The 25,530-nt window shown below is 39.2% G+C and overlaps 1 protein-coding gene across 1 annotated transcript in view; it reads left to right on the top strand.

Annotated features, from left to right (window-relative positions):
• arhgef10la (Rho guanine nucleotide exchange factor (GEF) 10-like a) overlaps positions 1-25,530 on the top strand; it is a 140,957-nt gene that overhangs the window by 10,369 nt on the left and 105,058 nt on the right. The window contains exons 2-4 of the mRNA XM_081606922.1: positions 978-1,244; positions 3,519-3,546; positions 23,437-23,582. Coding sequence (XP_081463048.1) covers positions 980-1,244; positions 3,519-3,546; positions 23,437-23,582 — 439 coding nt within the window. The 5' untranslated portion in view covers positions 978-979. The remainder of the gene's footprint in view (positions 1-977; positions 1,245-3,518; positions 3,547-23,436; positions 23,583-25,530) is intronic.

Genomic DNA, 25,530 nt, shown 5'->3' with positions numbered 1-25,530 from the left:
CTAAAATTTATGTTTTATGCGCCTATTTAGTTAAGCAGCTTTGGCATGTTTACAGAGATAAGAGCACATTCCAGTCTTCCAGACTATTTACTTTTTTGACTGTGTCTTAAATAACACGAGTGGGAGCTAAGGGTACATGATTTATGTCTCCATGTTAATTCATATTAGGTGAATCTGCAGGTTGCAGGTTATAATGTGGTCTTAATCTTTTTTTTCTCCTTCAGAAATCAGATTTATTGATCATGTCTGCACACACAAGGAATTTGACTTAGGTTTCACATGCCAACAGCTTACAGACATGATGTATACATTTTATGAGATATAATTAACAAGAACAATCTAAAAGAGCAGTATATATGTATGTACAGAAAATCTTTAATTTTTCTTCTAAAATAGGCTGATATTGTACAAATATGCTCTTTATGGATGCTCAAAATTCTGAGCCATTTCATTTTTAACTTTACAAAACTCAAATCACAGCTTATTCAGATTTTAATGTACCAGATATTTATGACTGAAATTCATGCCCATATATTTGATATGCACATTTTGCACATAAATATTCTTTGCACTTTGTTTTCAGCTTTAAGTTCAGTAGAAATCATATCGCATCATAGAATAATTTTCTGCTTGGTTTAAAACTACAACTTTTTTTTTCTTATATTAGTGTTTGTCACTTCACTTCATAAATAAAACATCTACCAATGTATCCATCAAAACTTACAATCTACCAGTGTGACCGTACATATTATAATACCTTTCTTTATCATGCTTTGTAAATAAATCCAGAGAGGGATATTAGCAGATTGGTGCATGTCCATAAAAAAGTAGACATAATGTACTATGTGATATTTTTATACAAATGCTATGCTATGATCTGTTTATTGCTATTTTGCAATGATTTTAATTTGATGGTAAATATTATAAAAGATCTACCTGCTAACTAATTTTTGACTTGATACTGCCTCTCTCTGCAGTAATGTCGTCTACAATATCACACCAACCACCAAAAGACGACGAAGAGGAGGATGATGAAGAGCAAGGGGAAGAGTTTATGTTTGATGACAGCACAGATGAGGAAAAAGCTCAGGAAGACATCACCTCGGAATGTATTACACCTGTCTGTGTGCCAAAACCTGACAACAACGAGGCATCAGATGCTGTAGCTGCAGACGGCACACAGCTTTTTAAACCTCCACCTCCTGCTGGACCGGAGAGAATTGTGGCTTCAAGTCTCACCACTGGTAACTCATTTTTAGACTTTTCTATTTAAAGTGAAGCTAAATAAATCTTCACCGCTCATTCTTAGAGATGATTAAATGCTGTAGCAGTGGATTATAAATCTTTTTCAGTATGGTTCATCTTAAAAGTTAGTTGCTGAACCTGCACAAGTAGCTGATGATGCGTGCTAGTCTCAATGTTGGGGTCTTTTACATTCACCATGCGTCAAGTCTTTATTAGGTCTCATAGAATTTATAGTCACCAAAGAAGGTAATTAACATTTAAATCCATCTTCGCAAAATAAAATAAAGTTTTAAGATGACAGGAGTTATTTTATCACCTCATGAAGAAGTTACTGAGTTTGGTTCAATGTACTTAAAGTAGTTTAAAAACTGTTGAGTTAATCTGCACTGCAAAGCTATTACTGAACATCCTTTGGGTTTTGACTTTCACACAATATGCATCTTTTGTTTGTAAAAAGTAAAAGACAAAAATAAAAGACATAATTACACGTGATGTTGCAGTGTGTATCCATTATGTTATGTTTTTCCTTAGCTTGTTGTTCAGCCCCATTTTCATTTCTTGTCAGTTAATCTGATTTCATGGTGTCAAGACTAAATAACTCTTGCATAATAAAAGACTGGAAATACATACCTTCATGTTCTCTTCAAACTTCATTTACAAACTGAAAAAAGGCACCTCATCTAATGTTTCTAATGTTTAGGTTCATACTCATAAGATGATGGTTACAAGTGAAATATAATAGTGGAGCTTGAAAATAACAAGACAATAGAAAAGAGCTGCACAAATGATTTTATTGTACTATCTGACACTTCTGTGACTTGATACTGACGCAACACAAAATATCTGAAATTTCACTGATTTCCAATCTAAGATTTTTATAGTAAGATTGTATGTGTACATGTCTGCATTCACTTCCTTAAGAATCAGTATTGCTAGTGTTTAGTACACTAGCAGTAATGGTACTGATGATGATAATGACACATTATTTATTTATCATGACCCCAAAAATCAAAAATGTTGTATAATATAATCTGAAATCACATTTTCAAACAACTTAGTTTTTGATTAAGGCTGGGAATTGATTAGGGGTCAGAAAAAATAAATGGCTAATAGAAATATGAAGAATGTTCACTGGAGAATGTTCAGGGTCTTCAAGTTATCAAAGATGACCTCCACCTCTGTTAGCTGCATAAGAGGATTAAAAATAAATGTGAAGTGGAGGGGAAAAAATGCAACTTAATTATGCATAAAGGTGCAAAAAAAATCCACTTTATAATTTCCCTCCACTTGAGAAGGAGTTCCACAGTTAATTAAACACTGTCTAGTCTTCAGAAGTGTAAATCATTTTGAGACAAGGCAGTTATAGTTGCTGTAATTAGCCAAAGCCCACAAGTCCATCCATTTAACTTCTAGAGTGCCATCTAACTGTTTATGAACAGGATAAATAAGCACAAACATCAAATCAGTGCTGTAGCTCCTGTTGGATGAATTTGCTTAGAAATGTAGAACTAATAATTTTTATGTAATGTGATCGATTTTCTGTAGTAATGAATGTATTTTATGTGGTTTTAAGCTCCACTTAATTGGATTTGATTGTTGCCTGAGGCAGTCAGCATTAGAGAGAAGAGCTAACTTTCCCCTTAATTGGATGAAGTTATGTATAAGTATGATATATTTACCACATGGAGAATGGTGCCAAACAGGTGCTGCTAATTACACGGCCAGATAAAGCCGGGGATTTAGGTCTTGAAGAGGTTCTGTTGGACAAAGTGAAGCGATTAGGGCTTAATTAAAACGCTTTTCTACCACATCTATGTGTGGTAATCCGTTAAGTGGGCTGCTGAGATGCACTGGAGAGTTCTGGGCGATGATAATAATGTGTTTCGGAGGCCTGTTATACAACTTAGGAGTGAGAGTGGCTGGAATTCCGATCACCGCCTCATCAGATGACATGAGTTTACTTGATTGCATCCAACAGAAATCGATGAGAGCATTTGTTGAACAAAACCTGTTTTTGTTCAACATTTGCAGTGGGAGTGCTCAACAACAAGACCAAGTCGGGGCTCTAATGCAAAAGCTGTAAATCAACTTCATACTTGGATAACTCCCAAAACAGATTTTTTTTTTTCTTCATTCAAGATCAATCACATATTTGGACCTACAATGTTTTGATATTAAAAATATATGTATTTACAAGAAAAAAGCTCACCCTATGTCTCATTTATTGGTTATAGTTTGTCTCATGGTTGCTGAATTTTCTTTTTTTTTTGTAGATGTTCCAGCGGCTGAGTCACCAAACGAGTAAGTTGCATTTGACTTTTATTGCATCATGGAGAAAACAACTACAGGGTGGTGCATAAATGTAACTCGATACGGCAGCACAACACTGTTATGTCAGCATTCCAGAGATAATGTCATGCTCCCCGTCTTTCTAAACACCCCACAGTGGGTGGGAGACGCTATGATGTTATGCTACAGTATTTAACCGCCAGATGACATGTCATGTACAAAGTGATGCTGTAATGGAATTTTTGGGGGAAATCACAGGGTTGTGTGATATTACATGCAGTATTAAAGATCAGCTTTATTTATATTTATGAAGCGTAAAGGTTAATCAGTTCAACCGTGTTTTAATTCATTGGCTGTAGGGAAAAAAAAATAGTCGAGCTCATCAACTACAGACACATTCTGACAAAGATGCACAAAGATGCAATACAGCAGATCACACAAAATTAAAACATTAAGACTAGAAAATTCCTGCAGAAATTTTAAAGGGGCATGCCAAAGTGTGCCCGTCGGCTTTGACGCAGCGCTATGATGTTAAAAATTAGCATTAATGCTAAAGAAAGCTGCAACGTAGTCAATAACCTTTGGAGAGGCAGAAGCATGTTTAATAAACTGTAGTTGTACCATTCATTATGTTAGAATTGATGCATAAGCTAAAATTAGCCAATATGCTAATGTTAGCTTAAATGCTGGCAGTAGCATGTGGAGCAACACGACCATGTTGTTTTAATTTTACTACTCTATTCAGTATACTAAACATGTCTAATTAATGAGAAAATTAGGTAAAAGCTAACTTTAGGTAAAAGTGCTAGTGCACTAGTCATAGACAGTGAAATGCTAACTTTTGTACAAATACTAATGAACTGCCTTGCTGAGCATCACCGCTCTTTTCCTACGAATCCTCTTCTGCTCTTCTGTCAGGTTTGTGATCTGTAGCATCACCCAGGCGCCGCGTCTGTGCCGCTGGTTCCTTAAAGGAGCAGCGACGTTATTTTCTGTCCACAGACTTTTAATCAACTATTTATTCTTATTTATGTGAGATTTTAACATGGGGGGACATATGTGTAATGGTTATAGTCTTGAATCAGTAGTATAATGCTGAAAACACAAGCAGTTGTAAATACCAGTAAACCCTACAGTGCAGTCCTGGGGAGCTGCAGTTCCAGACACTGTATTCTGTTGCTATGGTAATTAATCCACTGCAGCTGTGAGAGCCAAAGAGCGGGAAAATCCTCTTCAGACACAGTTTCTATACTTGGGAGACACCAGGCGTCAGTCTGAAGAACCCTGACAAAAAGCATAAGCCCTAGCAAATTTTTGTAAACATTGTACATGAGCAGGCATGTGTATCTATGTTATGACCAACTTTCAGACCAATAGGGCGATATTTATGCCTGTGAGGGGGAGTTAAAAAGGGTTTTTGTGTCAGCCATAAACAGTCCTGTGTGTGTGTTTCATAGAGAAAGATTACTGATTCTGTGAGACACAAAATCTCAAAATTTGTCGTTTTTATTAATTTATGTAATCATTTTAACTCCGATCTGTACTGACTTGCTCTCCTTTTGCATTGCTATGGCAAGCCCCTAATAATAAAGAGGCGTTCTATTGGGTGTAGAACAATAGGTGCCTGCCATGCAATGCATGGCAAGTCAGTACTGCTCTCCTTATGCATTGCTATGGCATGCCCCTAATAATAAAGAGGCATTCTATTGGGTGTAGAACAATAGGTGCCTGCCATGCAATGCATGGAGGCAGTACTGACTTGCTTCGCAAGTCAGTACTGCTCTCCTTATGCATTGCTATGGCATGCCCCTAACTAGAAAATGGCACTGATAAGAATAAGAATATTTTTTCCACTCTGACTGGCTGCTGTTAGACCTACCAATTTTAACTTGAATGTTCATTGCATTTTTCGTAGACGCCTGTGAAAATAATTTATATTCCCATGACATTTTTATTCTCTGGGAAATTATTTTTATGAGAAATTCAGAAACAAGCATAAAAATCAAAACATCTACAATAGTGATAGTAATATTAATGATAAAATAATAGTCAGTGCAAAGTAGCCTGCAAATTCTTTGGTGGGGGGCGGTGAGGGACCTGAATAAAGGCTAGGGGGGCGTTGGTCCAAAAAAGGCTGAGAAACACTGACCTAGTCTATACAATAAGATTTAAGCTAAATGAAGGAGCAGGTGTGTGCAGTTTTCAACCCCTAATTTCCTCCATGTCTCTTCTCAGATATGTGGTGCATAGCTGAGGAGATCCTCAGGTTACACCTCAATAAACTCTAAACCATCTTTAAGTTTATAATAATATATGTGTTCTATGTACAATGCACGCTTCACGCATTAGTGTATTTTTGTGTGGTTTTTAGAGCAAATATCACATATATAACTAAACACAACATGCAGAGAGTTGAACACTGTTTGTCAAGGAATGTAGTAGTAAAATATAAAATAATGATATAAAACCTGAAATAATTGAAAGAGGAGAAAAGTAAAAGTTATACATTAGAAGAAAAATACATTAGAAAAAAAGATCTGAACAAGGCATAGGAAGTAGGAAAGAAAGCACAAAAATCCTAGAAAGTGGAAGGAGCATAAAGAAATCGGAAACACAAGCAGACATGAAATTGAGCAGGAGAAATCACATTAAGCAAACAAATTGTTAATTGCAGAAGAAAGACCCTGGTGCTGGAGCTAACCTTTGTAGGAATCAATCAATCAATCAATCAATCAATCAATCAAATGAGCCATCCATCCATCTATATGCATACATCTATTCCAATTGTTGCACACTTAAAAAATAATCAGTGTGGTTTATTTCGAACACTTTCGAAATAAAAGTGTTCATCTTTTATTTCGATGAACACTGTTGAAACAGGAGAGCGACAGTGAGCGCCTTCGCTGACCAGCCGTTGCTGCGCTTAATTGCCGTTGGCTCGCTGAGTCAGGAGTGCTGCTCACCGTGCTCTATATGCCCACTGGTGGCGAACCGTTGTCACTGCATTACAGCGCCTCAGCAAGAGAAGTGCAGGCAGCACAAGAAAAATGAAAGCAAATAAACAAAAAAAAAAGAGGTAGGGGGTGTCATTACTTCTGATGTCCATTCTGTCAAAAAATGAAAGCTTAAATATGACAATATTGGTTTACTGCAATCAACAGCTATTGCGGGGACAGATGGCAACTTGAAGAAATTGTTGCATTTCTAAAATATTTGAAAAAGTACAATAGTAACACATAGCAAAACATATAGTATAGATTAGCAAAAGCAGAAATTAGTATAAAACATGAAATAGTTGAAAAGTGGAAAATAGCATAAATTAGCATAAGCATAAATTAGTACAAAACCAGAAATTGTTGAAAGGAAACATAACAAAAAAGCACAAATAGCACAGAAAGTTGATAATTTTGATATATGAATTGCTAAAATTGATTAAAGTTTACAGAAGACCTTTGTAGGCAGTAAAGGTTTACAAAAATGTTTACTTGGCATTTTTTAGAAGTTAAACATTTTATAAATACAAAAAAAAATTTGAAAACCATTTTAGAAAAAAAAAATACTTGAAACTGTCATTAAGAATTATATAATCTGTTGTTAGAAAATCTGTGCCTGACCAAGACAAAAATGTGTTGAAATATTTAACACATACAGTGTGTTATAATGTTCTGTACATTTTAACACATTGTGTGTTAAAACGAACACAAAATGTGCATTAAAGGTAATACATTTTTGTGTTATTTTTTAACATGTCTTTTTTAAGAGAGTTGGTCCTCGCACCCTGCTGTGCCAGGCCATTATCCTCAAGAGCCGCTGACTCCCAAGTGCGGATTACAGCCTTGGTAATTAATATATTACCAGTTTAACTGTCTGAAATGGCCATCAGCTAAGCCAAGTTGCATTTAGCTGTAAAGTTTGTTTTTATTCAAACTTCAGCAGTTTTCTAGTTCTGTTGAGGTAGTGACATCAATTTGTGACATCACACAAATTGATGTCACAGAGAGTGATGCATTGATGTCACAAGGCTGCAGTCTTGAATTCTACGGTCATTACCACTGCAGAAGTCGCAGAGTAAGCATAAGTGTTGTCTCTTAAGTGATTGTGTTTTTGGATTTATCTACAGAGTCAGCTCAGTATGTGGTTGTTTGACATATTGAAAAAAGTCAGCATGTTGTTCGTCAACAGACAAACTCTGACGGTAGAAAATGAGGAGAACATGAACATGATTAAAATTAGAAATAAAAAGCTGGAGAAGGAGAAAAGTGCCGTCTTGCTGAAGATAAACACTGCCCTGGAGCTGGAAAACATTGCCCTGAAGCAGGATAACACTGCCCTAGAGAAGGAGAACACGGTTCTGGAGCAGAAAAGTGCCATCTTGGTGAAGATAATCACTGAACTGGAGCAAGAAAACACTGCCCTAGAAAAGGAGAAGACCGCTCTGGAGCAGAAAAGCACTGTGTTGGAGCAGATAAACACTGCCCTGGAGCAAGAAAACACTGCCCTAGAGAAGGAGAAGACCGCCCTGGAGCAGAAAAGCACCGTGTTGGAGCAGATAAACACTGCCCTGGATCAGGAAAATACTGCCCTAGAGAAGGAGAAGACAACTCTGGAGAAGAAAAGCACCATGTTGGAGCAGATAAACACTGCCCTGGAGCAAGAAAACACTGCCCTAGAGAAAGAGAAGACCACTCTGGAGCAGAAAAGCACCATGTTGGAGCAGATAAACACTGCCTTGGAGCAGGAAAACACTGCCCTAGAGAAAGAGAAGACCACTCTGGAGAAGAAAAGCACGGTGTTGGAGCAGATAAACACTGCCCTGGAGCAGGAAAACACTGCCCTAGAGAAGGAGAAGACCGATTTGGAGCAGAAAAGCACTATTTTGGAGCAGATAAACACTGCCCTGGAGCAAGAAAACACTGCCCTAGAGAAAGAGAAGACCACTCTGGAGCAGAAAAGCACCGTGTTGGAGCAGATAAACACTGCCTTGGAGCAGGAACACACTGCCCTAGAGAAAGAGAAGACCGCTCTGGAGAAGAAAAGCACGGTGTTGGAGCAGATAAACACTGCCCTGGAGCAGGACAACACTGCCATGGAGAAGGAAAAGACCACTCTGGAGCAGAGAAGCACCGTGTTGGAGCAGATAAACACTGCCCTAGCGAAGGAAAATACCACTCTGCAGCAGAAAAGCACCATGTTGGAGCAGATAAACACTGCCCTGGAGCAGGAAAACACTGCCCTAGAGATGGAGAAGACCGATTTGGAGCAGAAAAGCACTGCCCTGGAGCAGGAAAACACTGCCCTAGAGAAGGAAAAGACCACTCTGGAGCAGAGAAGCACCGTGTTGGAGCAGATAAACACTGCCCTAGAGAAGGAAAAGACCACTCTGCAGCAGAAAAGAACCATGTTGGAGCAGATAAACACTGCCCTGGAGCAGGAAAACACTGCCCTAGAGATGGAGAAGACCAATTTGGAGCAGAAAAGCACTGCCCTGGAGCAGGACAACACTGCCATGGAGAAGGAAAAGACCACTCTGGAGCAGAAAAGCGCGGTCTTGGAACAGATAAACACTGCCCTGGAGCAGGAAAACACTGCCCTAGAGAAGGAAAAGGCCGATCTGGAGCAGAAAAGCACCATGTTGGAGCAAATAAACACTTACTTGGAGGAAATAAACACCGCCTTAGAGCAGGAATACACCACCTTGGAGAAGGAGGGCACTATTTTTGAGAATATATACAAAAACCTGCAGCTTCAAGTGGAACAGTTGGAGAAAAGGCTGAGGGACACAGAGAAGCAGCATAAATAGCTGCCAGTAGTAAGTCTTGTCTAGCCATCATGAATACAGCATGTCTGTTTCAGACCAGCCACAGAAGCAGCAACCTGTATTCAGATGTGTGGTCGGAGACTTCTCCACTACACTTTTGAAAACGCAATATGCACTACACTTCTCCAGGGCTTCTCCAGGACTCGTCCTGTCGGTCTCCTGCCTGACCTCCAGAGCCTCGTAGTAAGACTTGTCGGTCTCCGGTCTGACCTGCAGGGCTTGGTAGCGAGTCCTGTCGGTTTCCTGCCCAACCTCCAACGCTTCGTAGCTAGTGCCGTTGGTCTCTCGGCTAACCTCCAGGGCTTCGTAGTAACTGCATGGAGTTTGCATGTTCTCCCCATGCATGCGTGGGTTCTCTCCGGGTACTCCGGCTTTCTCCCAAAGTCCAAAAGCATGACTGTTAGGCACCTGACAATCCTACCCATGGGATCACTAATCACATCACTAATCATGTGTTTTGCGGCTGTTTCAGACCAGCCACAGAAGCAGCAGCCTGTAGTCAGACGTGTGGTTGGAGACTTCTCCACTACACTTTTGAAAATGCAATATGCAATACACTTCTCCAGGGCTTCATAACGAGTCCTGTCAGTCTCCTGCCCGAACTCCAATGCTCCATAGCTATTCCTGTTGGTCTCTTGGCTAACCTCCTGGGCTTCGTAGTAACTGCATGGAGTTTGCATGTTCTCCCCATGCATGCGTGGGTTCTCTCCGGGTACTCCGGCTTCCTCCCAAAGTCCAAAAGCATGACTGCTAGGCACCTGATGAGCCTACCCATGGGATCACTAATCGCATAACTAATCACCTGTTTTGCGGATGTTCAGGTAAACAACCTGTACACGTGACTTTCCTTTTTTTGCTTGTCCGCAAGAGGAGTCTTTAATTCTTCGAAAACAATCCCATGTGCAAGTTTTGCACTAAATGTTCTGGTTTTATAGCTATTTAAAAACAGTTGATGAAATTTAAAGGTCTATAGGGCATGTCGTGGTTTTATAAAACACACTTTGTAAACAACATATTTAGTTGCTGACCAGACATGATCAGTACCATGTGACGGGAGAGACTGACCTTTCAAGACATCAGGTGATCGCTTTTGTAAATTCACTCCCGGGCCAGAGTTTTAACTGCGTAATTTGACACCCTGCAAATTACGCAGGGTGTCAAATTACGGAGGGCCCTCATGCCAGTAGGGCATGAGGGCCCTACTGGCATGAGGGCCCTCCTGCCAGTAGGGCCCTCATGCCCTACTGGCAGGAGGGCCTGTTTCCTGTTTATGGCTTGCTACTGCTGGAGATTCGTCCATCTTCCTTCAAGTCAGTTCATTGGTGATTCATTTTTTGGAAAATTTATTATTTGTGATGGCACAGCAGAAGAAACAATGATTTAGAGTAGCGGTTCTGTATCCCTCTGAAAAATGAACCCATTTAAATAAAGAAATCCCTCCATGGGTGATACCACGATAGAGAGCGTTCATTTTATAGCGTTAACACGGTGTTGTAAGTGGTCCGGTATGAAACGGGGGTGATAGAACAACACAGCACTTTTAAATTTCAATAATCAGAATGCAGATATTGTTTCCGTTGTTTTAAAAGGTTTATGTCAGTCTGCCTTTTCCCCATCGATACGCTTCCCGACCGCCCTGCACCATACGCGGTAAAAAAAAAAAATTAAAAGACGCGCACATTGCGCAAAACTCTGAAACAGGAGAAGCGGGACATAAAACGGAGCGACGAACTAGATGTGAATTATGGCATAAAAACAGAGAATCTGACGCTGAACGGTGAAAAAATCAACACATGATGTGAAACACATGACGATTAGGAGGCGCAGCAGGTGATGAGTAAAGATTACTGATGGTGAGCGTCAATAAATGATAAAATAAATCTAGCAATAGGAAAGAAACTAAAGTGGACAAAGCAATAAACCAAGAGAGGATAAAACTAATCAAATGAAACTAAATGGAAATGAATGAAGAACACAATGCAAGAATAAACAAAGAAACTAAAGTAAATACAGAGGAATAAACTGGTATGGCAAGACCTTTTGAGCAATAATTAATGCAGAGACTATATGGCAAGAATAAACAGACACTATTTCCAGATAAAAGGTAAAATAATAGTGTTGAAGTGCCATGGGTTTGTTGAGACCACATCTAGTACGGAGAATAAATATATCTTACAGACCATAACATAAATAACTGATCACTTATTTATGTTTTTACTGTCAGTGTTAATGTCATGAGGCTGACGACTCCATGACACTTTCAATTTGACTCATTAGGATTTGATTAAGAACCAGATTTGTTCTTTGTAATTTCTGTCCAGTAAAACTATTAATCTATAAATCAATAGACATGTCTATATAAAGATATAATCCATGTTTCTGTCTCATATTTGTATGGCACTAAAAGTAACTTTTGTTTTCCCTCTGAAAGCTCTAGTTTGCACAATAAATGCCATGTGGGTGAAGTTTTATGGATGATACTCTGATGTCCCATTCTCCTGAAGGCAGCACAGAGCTGCACCACCAGAAACTGACAGAAACACTGAAGAGAAGAAGAGCTATGATTAATGTAGTTACAGTTCTATCCATGTTTTAATGTTGCAGAGCTCAGTCGTTTTGCAAATAGTTCAAAGTTTAAACTGGCATGTTGAACATCTTTTATCTGGTGTAATATTTAACAACTAGAAAATTCCTGCAGAAATTTTAAAGGGGCATGCCAAAGTGTGGCCGTCGGATTTTTAATAAAGCGTTCCGATGGTAAAAATTAGCAATCATGCTTAAGAAAGCTGCAGTGTAGTCAATAACCTGCGGGGAGTCAGAAGCATGTTTTCTTAAGCTGTACTCGTACGGTAGTATGAGCATTTTTGCTCATTTTAGTATGTTGCATAAGCTAAAATGAGCCAAAATGCTAACAATAGCATGAATGCTATTGGAGCATCAGTAGCATGTTGTCTATCATTACTTACGTCACACATGGCAGACCAATCCTTGCTCCGACCAAGCTTCCAACTAACAAAAAAACCTGACCTGTGTAATAGGTCACAAACACGACAAAAGTCTTTTTAAATCCTGAAATTATTCAAATAAATTCTTCATAAACCCAATATATTACCCGGATAACAGTTTATATATTAACCTGATAACAGTTTATGACGGAGTATTTCCTTGCAAACGGCTACGTTTTTAGCCTTAGCTCTCTGCTAAAAGGAAAAGTACAACACGGTAAAAATGTAAGAAAATAAACACAAAACTCACCAAAACCGATGTAACTTAGTTCTCATTAAATCCCAGTCAGTTTTCGACCAGGTAATTTATGTTTTCTCAACTATATTAAGCTTTTCCGTTCATCACCGCTCTTTTCCTACGAATCCTCTTCTGCTCTCTCTGTCAGGTTTGTGATCTGTAGCATCACCCAGGCGCCGCGTCTGTGCCGTTGGTTCCTTAAAGGAGCAGCGACGTTATTTTCTGTCCATAGACTTTTAATCAACTATTTATTCTTATTTATGTCAGATTTTAACATGGGGGGACATATGTGTAATGGTTATAGTCTTGAATCAGTAGTATAATGCTGAAAACACAAGCAGTTGTAAATACCAGTAAACCCTACAGTGCAGTCCTGGGGAGCTGCAGTTCCAGACACTGTATTCTGTTGCTATGGTAATTAATCCACTGCAGCTGTGAGAGCCAAAGAGCGGGAAAATCCTCTTCAGACAGTTTCTATACTTGGGAGACACCAGGCGTCAGTCTGAAGGACCCTGACAAAAAGCATAAGCCCTAGCAAATTTTTGTAAACATTGTACATGAGCAGGCATGTGTATCTATGTTATGACCAACTTTCAGACCAATAGGGCGATATTTATACCTGTGAGGGGGAGTTAAAAAGGGTTTTTGAGTCAGCCATAAACAGTCCTGTGTGTGTGTTTCATACCACTTTTGTGGGTGGGCACGCAGCGGTACGAGCCGCATTAACGGTAATGGAAGAAGATGTTATAATAATAACAAGCGGCCCGAGCAGCCAAGCGCCGCTCCGGCCTATAGCCACCGCGGGGGACCCAGCACCGCCGCCCGCCTGCCACCGCGTACCCTTTCGCACAGTTGAGCCGCGCGTCAGCCAGGCAGATCGCACCGTTGAGTTCGGCATGGTTCCCTGGCGACACACCACAAATTTGGTGCAGATCGGTCGATGTAGAGAAGAGATATTGGTGATAGGATGACCTAGGGGGCGCTGTAGAGTAAAATAACAATTCAATCCTCTTGGGCTCTTTAGCATTGAACACAGGTCAAACGTATCCAGTTTGGTGCCAATCGGAAGATGCGTGTGTGATTCAGAGACAATTGCATGCATATGGCGAAGGACAGCCAGTTGGCCACGCCCCCATGAGTCAGAGTTCATCCTCACAGTTCATCATCAGCTCATATTATGTCAGGTGGTAGAAGATTAATTCCATATGTATTACTCAGTAAAAATAAGACATACAGTAGAAAAAACAGCTGAATTCCTGTTAAAAGTGGGCGGAGCTAAGGTTACGTCATCATCTGACCATGAGAATCTAATGAGGGTTGGTCAGTAGTGAGACATAGGAAGTCTGAAGCAGCTGTGACCTTGTATGTGGAAGTTATTTCACTTTGATGTTTTATGGCGAATAGTCAAAGTTTGGCACTTAGCCACGCCCACATGCTTTGACATACAAAAATTCCTGTGATAACTTTAGACCTTTAATATCTGAACTCTCTGCTGACTGAGTTTGAAGTCTGTATGTCAAACGCTGTAGGAGGAGTTCGATCAAATACGACGTCTCTGAAAAACAGCAAATGGCGAATTTAATCCAAAATGGCCGACTTTCTGTTGGGTTTGGACCATGGCTCCAAGAGACTTTTTTGTAGGTCCTGACAAGATACACAAGTGTACCAAGTTTCATAATTCTAGGTTAAAGAATAGCTTGGGGCTGATTATTTAAATTCTTCAAGGGGGCGCTGTTGAGACATTAGGCCACGCCCACAAAAAATCACACCGGATTCCTGTCGAGGGGCCCACAAGGATCAAACCTAGTGAGTTTGGTGAAGCTGGGCTTTAAACTGTGGAATTCAAGGCCAAACGTAAGGAGACGCCGTTAAAGGTCACTTCGCCATGCGCCACGCCCACCTACTGCATCCAAACCAAACGGGGTTGGACACCCTGAAACATCAACATGTCTTCTGTCTGTCGACAGTGTTTCATGTTGATTAGGTCAAAGGGGTCAGATAGTGAACGTTCGCAGTAAAACATGACACTTCCTGTTCTAAGGGGGCATGGCTTAGGTAGACTCAAAATTTCACAACTGGGTGTTGTAGGTCATCCAAAGGTGATCACACATATAAAGTTTGGTTGCTCTGTGACTTTCTTTGTAGGAGATATAACACTTTATGACTTTCTGGTACATCGGTGAACTTTGACCCCTGGAACGACCCCTTCAACATACTTGAAAACTCACAAATTTGATAACTTTGAATCGGCCATGCCTTATGAACAATTTGACCGAGTTTGAAGCCGATCGATCGAAATCCCTAGGAGGAGTTCGATCAAATGCGACGTCTGTAAACGGCCAAAATGGGCTCAAAATCGGAACTTCAATCCAAAATGGCCGACTTCCTAGGATAGTTGCACTATGACATTAATTGTAAATTCTGAGTGTCTTGGGGAGCTCAACAACTGTACCGAATTTCAAGTCTCTACGATAAAGTAAGTGAAAAGAAAAGGGTCTTTTGAAAGTTGCTAGGTGGCGCCATTGAGCGGTTTCTTGTGCGATATTTCCGGCGACCTTAAAATACGTAAATTTTCACCGGGCTTTATGCGGCCGCCAAGTTTGGTGAGTTTTTGAATATGATAAAGCCCCCAAAAAGCCAATTTATTTTACGGAAGAATAATAATTTACAGCACGATTACAATAGGCCTTCGCAGCGCTTAGCTGCTCGGGCCTAATAATAAACAGCACGATTACAATAGGCCTTCGCAGCGCTTAGCTGCTCGGGCCTAATAATATACAGACATTCTATTAGGTGTAGAACAATAGGTGCCTGCCATGCAATGCATGGAGGCAGTACTGACTTGCTTCGCAAGTCAGTACTGCTCTCCTTATGCATTGCTATGGCATGCCCCTAATTAGTCTAGAGTTAAGAAACAACACACCACTGCTCTTCGTTATTGTCAAATAAATTCCAAAAACATCTAGTGTCACTCGTAAGATCTCGTTTTAGTTTTTTCTTGAAGAAAAGCCAAACAGAAACACTTTTTGGCTCAGTAACAAACAAGTTTAACATTCAGTGCATGACTGGATGTAGCCTTATTTTTTTTTTGCAGGTGTTGCATTTATTGGTGATGGTGCTGATGACCCTGTGACCACAACAGTCTGAGTTGCATCTTGCAAACATAAGCAGCTGTCCACGTAAACTATTAAGGTCAAAACCCTGCTGAAAAGCACAGAAAGCCACAAAGTGCACAGAGTAGCCAGTGTTGGCTGATAATAAGGCAGCATTAAGATGAAGTAGTCCACTGCCTACTGAATGAATTCAGTTGGAGTTTGTACACACTGCATCATCAACACTACACAGGAAAATTTGACTGCCAGGGAGACTGTCAAATTTGTCATTTTCTGTTTTCTTGTTTTTAAAAAAGTTTACTTGTAAGGAAAGTTGTAAGCGGTAATGTTAAACTGCTTGGGAAAGAGGTATTTATTGATCATGATAAGATAAAATGAGATAATTGATTTGTCTCTTAGAAAATTGGACAAGGCTGCAGTCAATCAAATTTCTAACACTAATGCACAATGTTAATGTGCAAAGGAAAGCACTGACTTCAAAGTGCATTTAAACAAACATACGGTCAACCCCAGATTTTAGCATGGACTTACCGGGGCTCCAGCACAGGGCCCCGGCGTTTTGAGGCCCTGAAAGATGCTTTGTATTTTTGTGAATGAATAAGGTCTGAATGCCTTAATTTTATCACTGGCATTTGGTGGTGGTGTTGAAACGCCACCAACATTATATGTGTGTGTGCGTGTGCGTGTGCGTGTGTGTGTGTGTGTGCGCGTGGGTGCGTGTGTGTGTGTTTGTGTTTGTGCATGTTAATGTGCAACTGTATAACCATGATTAAGTAGGGCCCGCACCTTGGCTCAAGCCCCGGGGCCCACACCCTCCTAAGTCCAGTACCCGTACAAGTCAGTTCCATTGTGTAAGACAAATTGTGTAAAAAAAAACAAAAAAAAAAAACTTGTCTTACTTCACATGTAACTATGAATTTAGTCACAATGAAGGGTTTGCAATGCATATTAGTTCTGTTGTAAGACTCAGTTGGACTTAAGTCAGACTATGACAAGGTCTCTCTAAAACCTTATTTTTTAATTACTGATTTTAAGCCATTCACAGGTGGATTTGCTCTGCTTTAGATCAGTATCCAGCTACATAATCCAAGTGTCCTTGAGGATGAAGTCAAAAACTGATGGTCATACATTCTCCTTCAGGATTTCCTGGTTGACAGCAGAATTTATAAGTGTGTTGTTGATTCCCTCTTGAAGTCATTTTTGTAGGCTGGTCATTACTGGGAAGCTTCACTGCTGTTCCATGTCATTGTCATTACTACCTAATCCTCTTTGGTGTTTCCCTTGTGTTTTAAAGGTCTTTATAAATGGTTCTGTAACATTTTTTTAGACTGATAATTGTTAATGACTTTATTTCTGACCTGTCATATTAATTTATTTTGATTGGAGGATATTTTGTTTTAACCTCGATGTTGTCAGACAGTTTCTGGGTGTGGCTGGTGAAACTGAGCCGAGACATTTAGTTAATCTAAGTAAATCCATAATTTAGCAATACAAGCATTATATTTCCACACAGGTAGGTTGGTTTAAATAGCTATTTCCCCTCAATGGAATGCACAACTTCCAAATATTAGCTTTTATGCAAGTTGTCTTTGACTGAAATTGAACTCTGTTTGATCTGAAACATTTAAATATGACTAGAAAAGCAAAAAAAAAAAAACATTGTATGATTTGCACAAATGTTTTCATGTGTAATTTTATTACACTTTAACTACTATAACCTGCAACACAGTTTTCTCTCGTATGTGCTTTAGTTCTTGAAATGGAAATAAAAATAAAAGAGTCAAAATCTGAATTAGTAGGTCACACCTCATAGAAAACTGAAAATTGTCATGGATAAAGAAAAAACACCTTGTTGCGTCTCTAGACTTATTTGGTCCTTTTGACTGGCTACATGGAAGCAACTTGGCACTTTAGGGCAAAACATAGCTGTTGACATCTTTGTAGCAGTCTACTGTGTCTTTATTTTCTGTGTGAATGGAGCTCATTGTTAGGCTGCTCATGGGCCCTAGATCTATGCTAGTTTTGCAGTCCATGTTTTGTATATATATTATTTAAAGGTCTTTCACATAAGACGTTTTATGGATTTATCTGCTTAAATAGACAACAATTTCACAGTTTGGGAGAAATATAATAAAAATGTCCAGTCAATTCTCTCCCATCCCCTCTGCCCCCCCCAAAGTACTACAGTACACACTCAGTTGAAAACTAAATGAAACGCATTTGGACATTTATGTTAATGCATCCATTTGTGCATGTCATTCTGTGCAGTGGGTACATTTTAATACCGCTGCATACTGAAATTTTGACAGTGATGTGCAAGCAGGTTATAAACTGGGACATTCTGTCTAGAAGGAACAGTTTTCTTTTTAGAGTTCTACTCGTCAGTGCTTTGAGCTGTATGAATAAAATTCCATCAGTCTTTATCATATTTAGGTCGTTAAGGATCGCTTAAAAGCCCACACAAAGTGCAAAACTCACAGGTTCAAAACAGGGTCTTTGGCTGATTAGAAATCCTTTCATGGCTGCCTTTTTGACAGTATGAGTGACGGCTCCATCAGCCTCCTATGAGCACCGCTTCAAGGTGTGTTTTGTTGTGTAATTCAAAGCACATTTCAGGCTGCCTGCAAACTGAGGGAAGGGCTAATCAGCCTTTTAAGCGGAAAACACCTGCAGTACCATTAAGAAGCAGATGTGTCAAAATGTAGTGCCATAAAACACGAAGTAACTGCAGTAATCTGTAGCTCTGAGAGTAGATTTTCTGATGATTTGGGTATGATGCATACGATACTGTATAAGTTAGGCATTTATTTGTGATGTAAAATCCAATCTTGCAAAGATACTTGGAAAAGTGCACACAACATTTTACTAACTATTTTGAACAATAATAGCAGCAAACATTCTGTCAGTCTTATGCAACATCTAAAATATTATATTATTGCAAGTCTCACTCACTGTTTTTACATCTAAACATCTGACTTGTTTCTATTTCTCCATATCCCACATGCAGATGCATTCACACATACATGCCTTTTAGACTTATTCAAATTTTGTCATGTTATAACCAAAATGCCAAGACAATTGATTAGGATTTTATGTTGTGTAGCAGAGCACAATTGTGAAGTGGAAAGGAAAGCAATACTTGTTTTTCAAAGTCTTTTTACACATCCCTGGATAGGGAAATCTGCACACATGCTAAGCCTCATTGAGGCGATACTACTCATTACCAGCTATTGCTGCAATACCACCCTCAGGTCTTTTGGATTTCCACATCTGTGGATGAACTTTTGAAAGCTAATAGTAACCAAATTTGAGCTGCTGTTTGATGCATTTCATCCTTTTTAATTCATATTTCTTTGTTGTAAATGTATGCTTCATACACCACAATGCTGATACCTTTTTAACACATATCATTTTGGTCTTGGTGCTGTCCTGAACAAAGTGCTATCTTTGTCATTCCTTATCCAAATACATTTTGGGGTTATGATTTCATATATAATTTTTGTCTGGACTTTTTTTCCCCCAATTAAAAATAGATTTTCTCCAAAGAATGCAAGCTGTCTGTCTACTGGCTAAAAAGATGTATAACTGCTCTAAAATGACCTCACATATAACATTACTTCATATCACCTTGTTGTGAAAAGAAAAAAAAAAAACTTATGAAAGGTTGTTAGCTTACAGCCCTAGAGGCGCAGTAAATGATCATGTGATAGTTTATTGATTCTTAAAAGGGAGCAGGCTTCTTACCGTCCTGGCTCTGTGGGGGGAGGAGTGAGAGGGTCAGCAGTCAAAGTCACCTAAAGAATAGCAGCCCGGGAGCCGACTGACTGATGTTCTCGTTCTAAAGAATATTTTATCTTGAACTTAAGGAGCTTTTATATTTGATTGCCCCAAGCAAACTGAATCATATCAGCCCACGTAAAACAATATTAAACAAACTTAAAAAAAAAAAAAGAATTCTCGCTAGGAAGCGTCTCTTTTTTACACTGTGCTTTGTATGCTATGTATGTTTACTTATTTTGATCAAGCTAAGAGAATGCAGGATCAAGAAAAAAAAAAGCCCCATGGCATAAATCTTATTAAATTTAGTGCTCTGCAGTTTTTAGGGACAATTTGATGAAATCATGCAGGGGCCCTAAATTACATTATTTTGATTATGCCCCCCCTCACTCCCCGTCTGTGCTCAGAGGAAGTGTGCTCAGAAACCTCTACTCATAGCTGACTTCAGGGTTTGTGTTTCTGGCCTTTCCTGTGCTGAAAGGACTGAGCCGTATTTTTACGCAGGTGTTAACCTGTCGATGTGTGTGGATATTTCTGCTGAGTGTATATTCAAATCTCTGAATGGCTGGATATGTGTGTGCTCAAATGTGTGTGTGTGTGTGTGTGTGTGTGTGTGTGTGTGTGTGTGTGTGTGTGTTTGTGCATGTAATAAAGCCACCGTGAGGTCTTGGTAATTCCTCACACAGGGAGATTTCTGCTGAGTTCACATTTCCACTTTGGTTTTTCAATAGAGTGGCCTTTTAAAGGAGAGCTATCAATAGCACTTTCCACAATCTAGGAGTTAAGTCTGTCAGCACACTCCCAAGATCTGTCAGCAGTTTTAGAACAATACTGCCAAAATTTCTTTTGTGGCATTTTTTTCCCATTACAGAAATATGGGATTTTCTTTTGAATTTGCAAAGGTAGCAACTTAGTTACTTATTGGCTCAAGGAAGCTTTATCCAACTGTGAGATTTGTATAAGTGCCGATGTCCGATTCCTTCGGCTTCACTTTTTATAACATTTTTATTTCGTTTTCAATAAACACCCCGGACTCAGCTGTGAGCAACGACAAGATAAAGACTAAAAAAACCACGAAAATATGGCACCACTGCATCTCTTTCACTTGTTTGACCTTGGAGAGCAGAAATTGTATGTTTTTATTCATTTTTTTTCACAAAAATAATTTCTAGTTGTAAGGAAACTCATCTTTATGTGGTTTGGAGAAAACTTTTTTTCACAGTTCCTTTATTTAACATTTAACCTTGCTGCCTTATTTATCAGAACTTTTAAAGCTAAAATAAATAAGCAAAACTGCAAACGCTTTAGAAGTATAAGGTGCAGCAAAAATAAATATCCCGGTGCTAAGTAAATGGAATTTGTCATGTCTTGACGATGTTTAGCAGTGGAGCTGTGTGCATTGTGGAAACGGTTCAATAAGAAGGGGCGGCAGATATTTATGGAGCAGATTTATGACCCGAGGACAAACAGAGCTCTAATATGGTCAGCCCATTGCTTGTGCAGTCTTACAGAAACAGCTGTTTCCAGGAGGGGGCGCTAAAACAGGTAAAACCCCAGTGTTCTTCCTGAAGAGAATGGAAACAGATGGAAGTGTGAGATTTGCATTCAAGCAGCTCCCACTTAAGGCTGTGCTCTTCCCTGGGCTGTGTCATTTGCATTAAAAAATGATTTCCCCTCCCCTCTCTCCTTGAGCTACATGACTCACTACACGTTGTAGGCTCAGATAAGTTGTGAAGGCGTGCGCAAATATACACCCGGATCGATGGCCAAGCTGCTAAAATCACTCAAACCTGATGTGAATGTGTGCAGTCAACCAGAGGATTTGTGTATCAGCATTGTTCTCTTTTTCCACACGGGCAATTTTAATGACAGGAGATCAGTTTATCGTCAGACTTGTGCTGGCAAATGGTTCTTTTTTGTTTTTTGCAATGGCGGAGATGAGTCTTATCATTTAGATGGAGATGAATTTTCCTGCACCAGGGTAATACTGAGCTCTGTATGGAAGCTTGACGCCACTGCAACACTAAATGACTGCTATCACTGCATCTCATGTGATTTGCTGGCAGAGCATTACATCTGCATTTAGGTATGAGGAGACGGTAAACACACAGTGAGAATTGCTTCCATTTACAACGATGTCAATGTTGTGCTGTAGAACTTCTGAAAACATTGAGAAATTTTCGTTAATCAGTGTCTCTGCATGCATGATTGCTGTTCCATTTGACAGCGCTTGTTGAATTCAAACATAAGCACACATCAGTCTGTCTAATGAGGTGCTGATTAGGTGATCTTTTGAACTCTATAACACTGGGGGAGAGCTTGCTGTACACATGAAATCAGTGAATGAAAATGCATCTTGCTTTTGTGCCAATGGCATCATCACCTTCGCACACATGCGACAATATAGAATACACAGTTTAAACCAAGATGAGCACAAAATTATATGATTTTTCCTTTCTTGGATAATTGAAAAAAATGTTGTATGTGTTGTACTCAGAAACGCATGCTAAATGTGAAATCAGAAAACCTACAGATTTTGCTAATGTACATGACCCTAAAATGACCAGAGTTTGGCCTAAAAACAAAGAGAAAAACAAAACATATGTTATAATTAATTTCTGTGCAGTTTTTTTTTCTGTCAGCGTGAGGTGTGCTTTTTGTTCTGATTCCAAAATGAAAAGTATGCAAAGTTTTTTTTTTGCTGCGTTCCAAATTATGGCACTTCTAAGTAGATGTTTACCTCATACGTCTTTATCTTTGTTTTCCGTTTCTGCTGCTGCAGGCTCTGCAAGTGTTATTCTGATGTTGCAAAGAGGGGCAGATTTAATTAGTTTAGATGGGTCTCTCCTATATGCTGGATGTTGTCATATTATCAGTCATGTGGGGGAGGATGAAAACTCACTGCCAGCACAAACACAGGCACAGTGATTGCTGTGTCAACAAGATTTTCCCCTGTGATGTTATGCAGTCTGCTTCATTCAAAATAACAGCAGTGAAAAAGCAAACTGCTGCCATGACAGATAATGATTTGACAGCACACCGGAACAAGTTAATTTAAGTGTAACCTTTCCATGAGACTATTTACACACCATCTCGTGGGCTGTTCTTAGTACTAGTATTTCAATAGTCGTCTGGTCATCGTCGTATGTAGTACAGTACCTGGTCGTTTTCCAGAATTTTCTTTTTCTCCTTTTTAATTGTTAACCTAGTATACTGATGTGTATTGTTCAGTTATTTTAAAAGTTTGCAAAGAACTTCTAAAAAAGAAGTTTTTACTGCCAGTGTTGCTAAAGTATAGTTTATTTCAACTTTTCTGATCAAATCTATGAAAAACACAAAAGATAACAGAGTTTGGCAAATAGAATGGTATTTTTCCCTAACGGTGTTTCTAAAACTCCCAAATGGAAACTACTACCTTTCAAATGAAATCCCATGATAAATGTGAGAGAAAAATAGGGAAAAAAAGAACAATTTTAACTCTTGATTAGATTTTTTTTTTCACCACTTTTATATATAGTAGATAACTTGTGTACTATAGTGTTAAAACCGCACATCACAAACTGGTGCCACAAGCTGCAGTGGCCATGTTTGTATTTTTTGCCAGATGCCATGTTTTATTTCCTTCTATAATGCTAAAAGATAAAAGGAACAAAGCAGAAAGGCTGCTGTGGAGCACAAAATGGACAGTTTCCAACAAAGGGTTAGAAATATGGTCCTGTTTCCACTGAACAAAAATAGATCCTCTTAAAGACATCTTTATCATTTGCAAGTAGCAATACGTGTTCCGTAAGACTTTAGGGAGCATGCTTTTACATGCTTGGATTGCAAACAACTATTCGACCCCCATCAACAAGCACTTAGCCTCCTCTTCCTCTCTGTGAAATTAACTTGTAATGAGGCACGCAGCACTCAGTGTTGGTTTAACTGTGCTAATGTTTGGGTACCTTCCAGGGTCTCAGCAGCACCAGCAGCAGCCGAGCCTGGTGCATCAGATCGTTGTCTGGGAGAGGAGCTTCCCGTGGAGCCGCCGTCTGATTCAGGAGATCGCAGCAAAGAAACCGTTCAGGGAAGCTCTGACTCGAGGGACATCTCTGAAGGTACCAAACAAAATTATACTGACACTGAACTGATGTACCTTATATTGCAGTTAAAGGGTTTAATATCAGGCCAGAAAGATTAAGCCTACTGTAAGCTTGCCCTGGGATTCAGGCTCATTCCACTCATGTATTATAGTGTTCGCACTGTGGACAGATCTGATGGAAAACCAATTGTACCTCCAGAGATGCGTAAACAATACCGTGGTCACACCATAAAGAAACTGCCAGTGAAAATTGTGCACCAGTTGGCAGTACACACTGCATGGTACCACTTTGATCAAAGGTGGCAACACCACCACATTATGCATCCAGAGTCGGTGTGTAACTTATTGATTACTGCAGTGAAAAAAACATGAATATCATATACACACATATATAGGAATACACATCAACACAGCAAACAATGACTCAAACACACCTGTGTTCTGCTGGGATTTGATTCCTGTGCAGACATGACATGAATCCAATTAATTCAGGATGGGGATCAATAGAGATCCATTTCCATGGGGAAAATTGCTTTTGGATTTTGACTCGGTCAGCAGGGCTGCCGTTATTTGAAACCGGCTTAGAAATGAGAGATGCAAAGGAGCAATACTGCACAACATTTTTTTTTAATGTCTTCCTCTGATGATTTTCATACACAGGACTCCTCATACAAAGTAGTTGAAAATTCTAAATTATATAAAACTTTTCTTTCTGACATCTATATTTATGAAGCAAAAAAAAGGCAAAAAGCAAACTAACTTAACACGGGGTAAAATCTAATGAGAAATCTTTCTCTTGTATTAATGTTTTTATGCTTGGTGCTTTGTAATTTTAGTCTTTAAACATCAGAGTCCAGAATGTATTTTGCATAATAATAACCTGCCAGCTTGTGCAAATTGGTTCTACATGCTGTCAGAGTTTTTCCACGTTGATCAAATATACTTTATATGGTTCATTATGAATAATGAAGTGATTCCTGTTTGAAGAAGCAATCATTTGCCTTCAGTCCTTGAATGTGGTCATGACACATGAGATTGTGATGTTCTGACATTGATTTGTAAATGCTTCTCTCTTTTCTACTTATAACAATTAGTTCTATTTATCATGATGGAGTATGTCTTGCCTGAAACAACTTTGACCTAGAGTTACTGTGCTGCCATATAAAGCTGAATAAACTATGCAAGCACAGCAAGGAACTTTTTCCTCACAAAACTTGAAGGAACAAGCGATGTTCCTCAAGGGACCAGTAGGATCTCTGGGCCTCCTAAATTCAGTCGCTTTCCTCTTTCTGCTTACACCTTTCTGACTGCACAACTAGGTGGAAATATATGAAAAGAAATATGTATATTTTTTCAATTATGAAAAAAACGGCAACAATATTTTAAAATACATTTTCCTTAAGGGTTTCTTCAAGGTCCTTTAGAATTTTAGTCTGAATAATCCACAACAGGAAAGCACGTCTCCAGTAAGATTAATTAAAAACGGTGATTGTTGCTGTTCAGAGCTTAGAAGAGTGTGTAGACAAATCAGGGTTTAAAACCAAATCAATAAAGCTCACTGAGGTAAATTAGGCTGAAACACTCTCAAAGCAGTTAATGACAAATTCTGCCAGGCATGGAGATGGAATGGGTCAATAGCTCAAACAAGCTGGATACAATCGTGTTAAGTCACGTGGACAAAGCCGTTAGAGCAACATCCACAAGAGATGTGCTTGATCTCCCCAAGGACAAGAACCTTTAAATAAAGCGCCTGGCCACTTAATTAGGTACACCTATTCAACTGCTTGTTAAAACAGACAGCAAATTAGCCAATCATGTTGCAGCAACTCGACACATTTAGGCCTCTAGACATGAGAAGATGAGTTGAAGTACACAGAATCAGAAAGGGGAAGAAAAGTGACTTGAGTGACTTTGAATGATGTGTGGTTGTTGGGACTTGACAGATGTTAACCATATTTTTCTTA

The sequence above is a fragment of the Poecilia reticulata genome, chromosome 5, assembly GCF_904066995.2.
Source record: "Poecilia reticulata chromosome 5, P_reticulata-male-v2, whole genome shotgun sequence".
Taxonomy (NCBI): Eukaryota; Metazoa; Chordata; class Actinopteri; order Cyprinodontiformes; family Poeciliidae; genus Poecilia; species Poecilia reticulata.
Note: the sequence above shows the minus strand (reverse complement) of the source record. Positions and strands in the feature narration are given on the sequence as shown.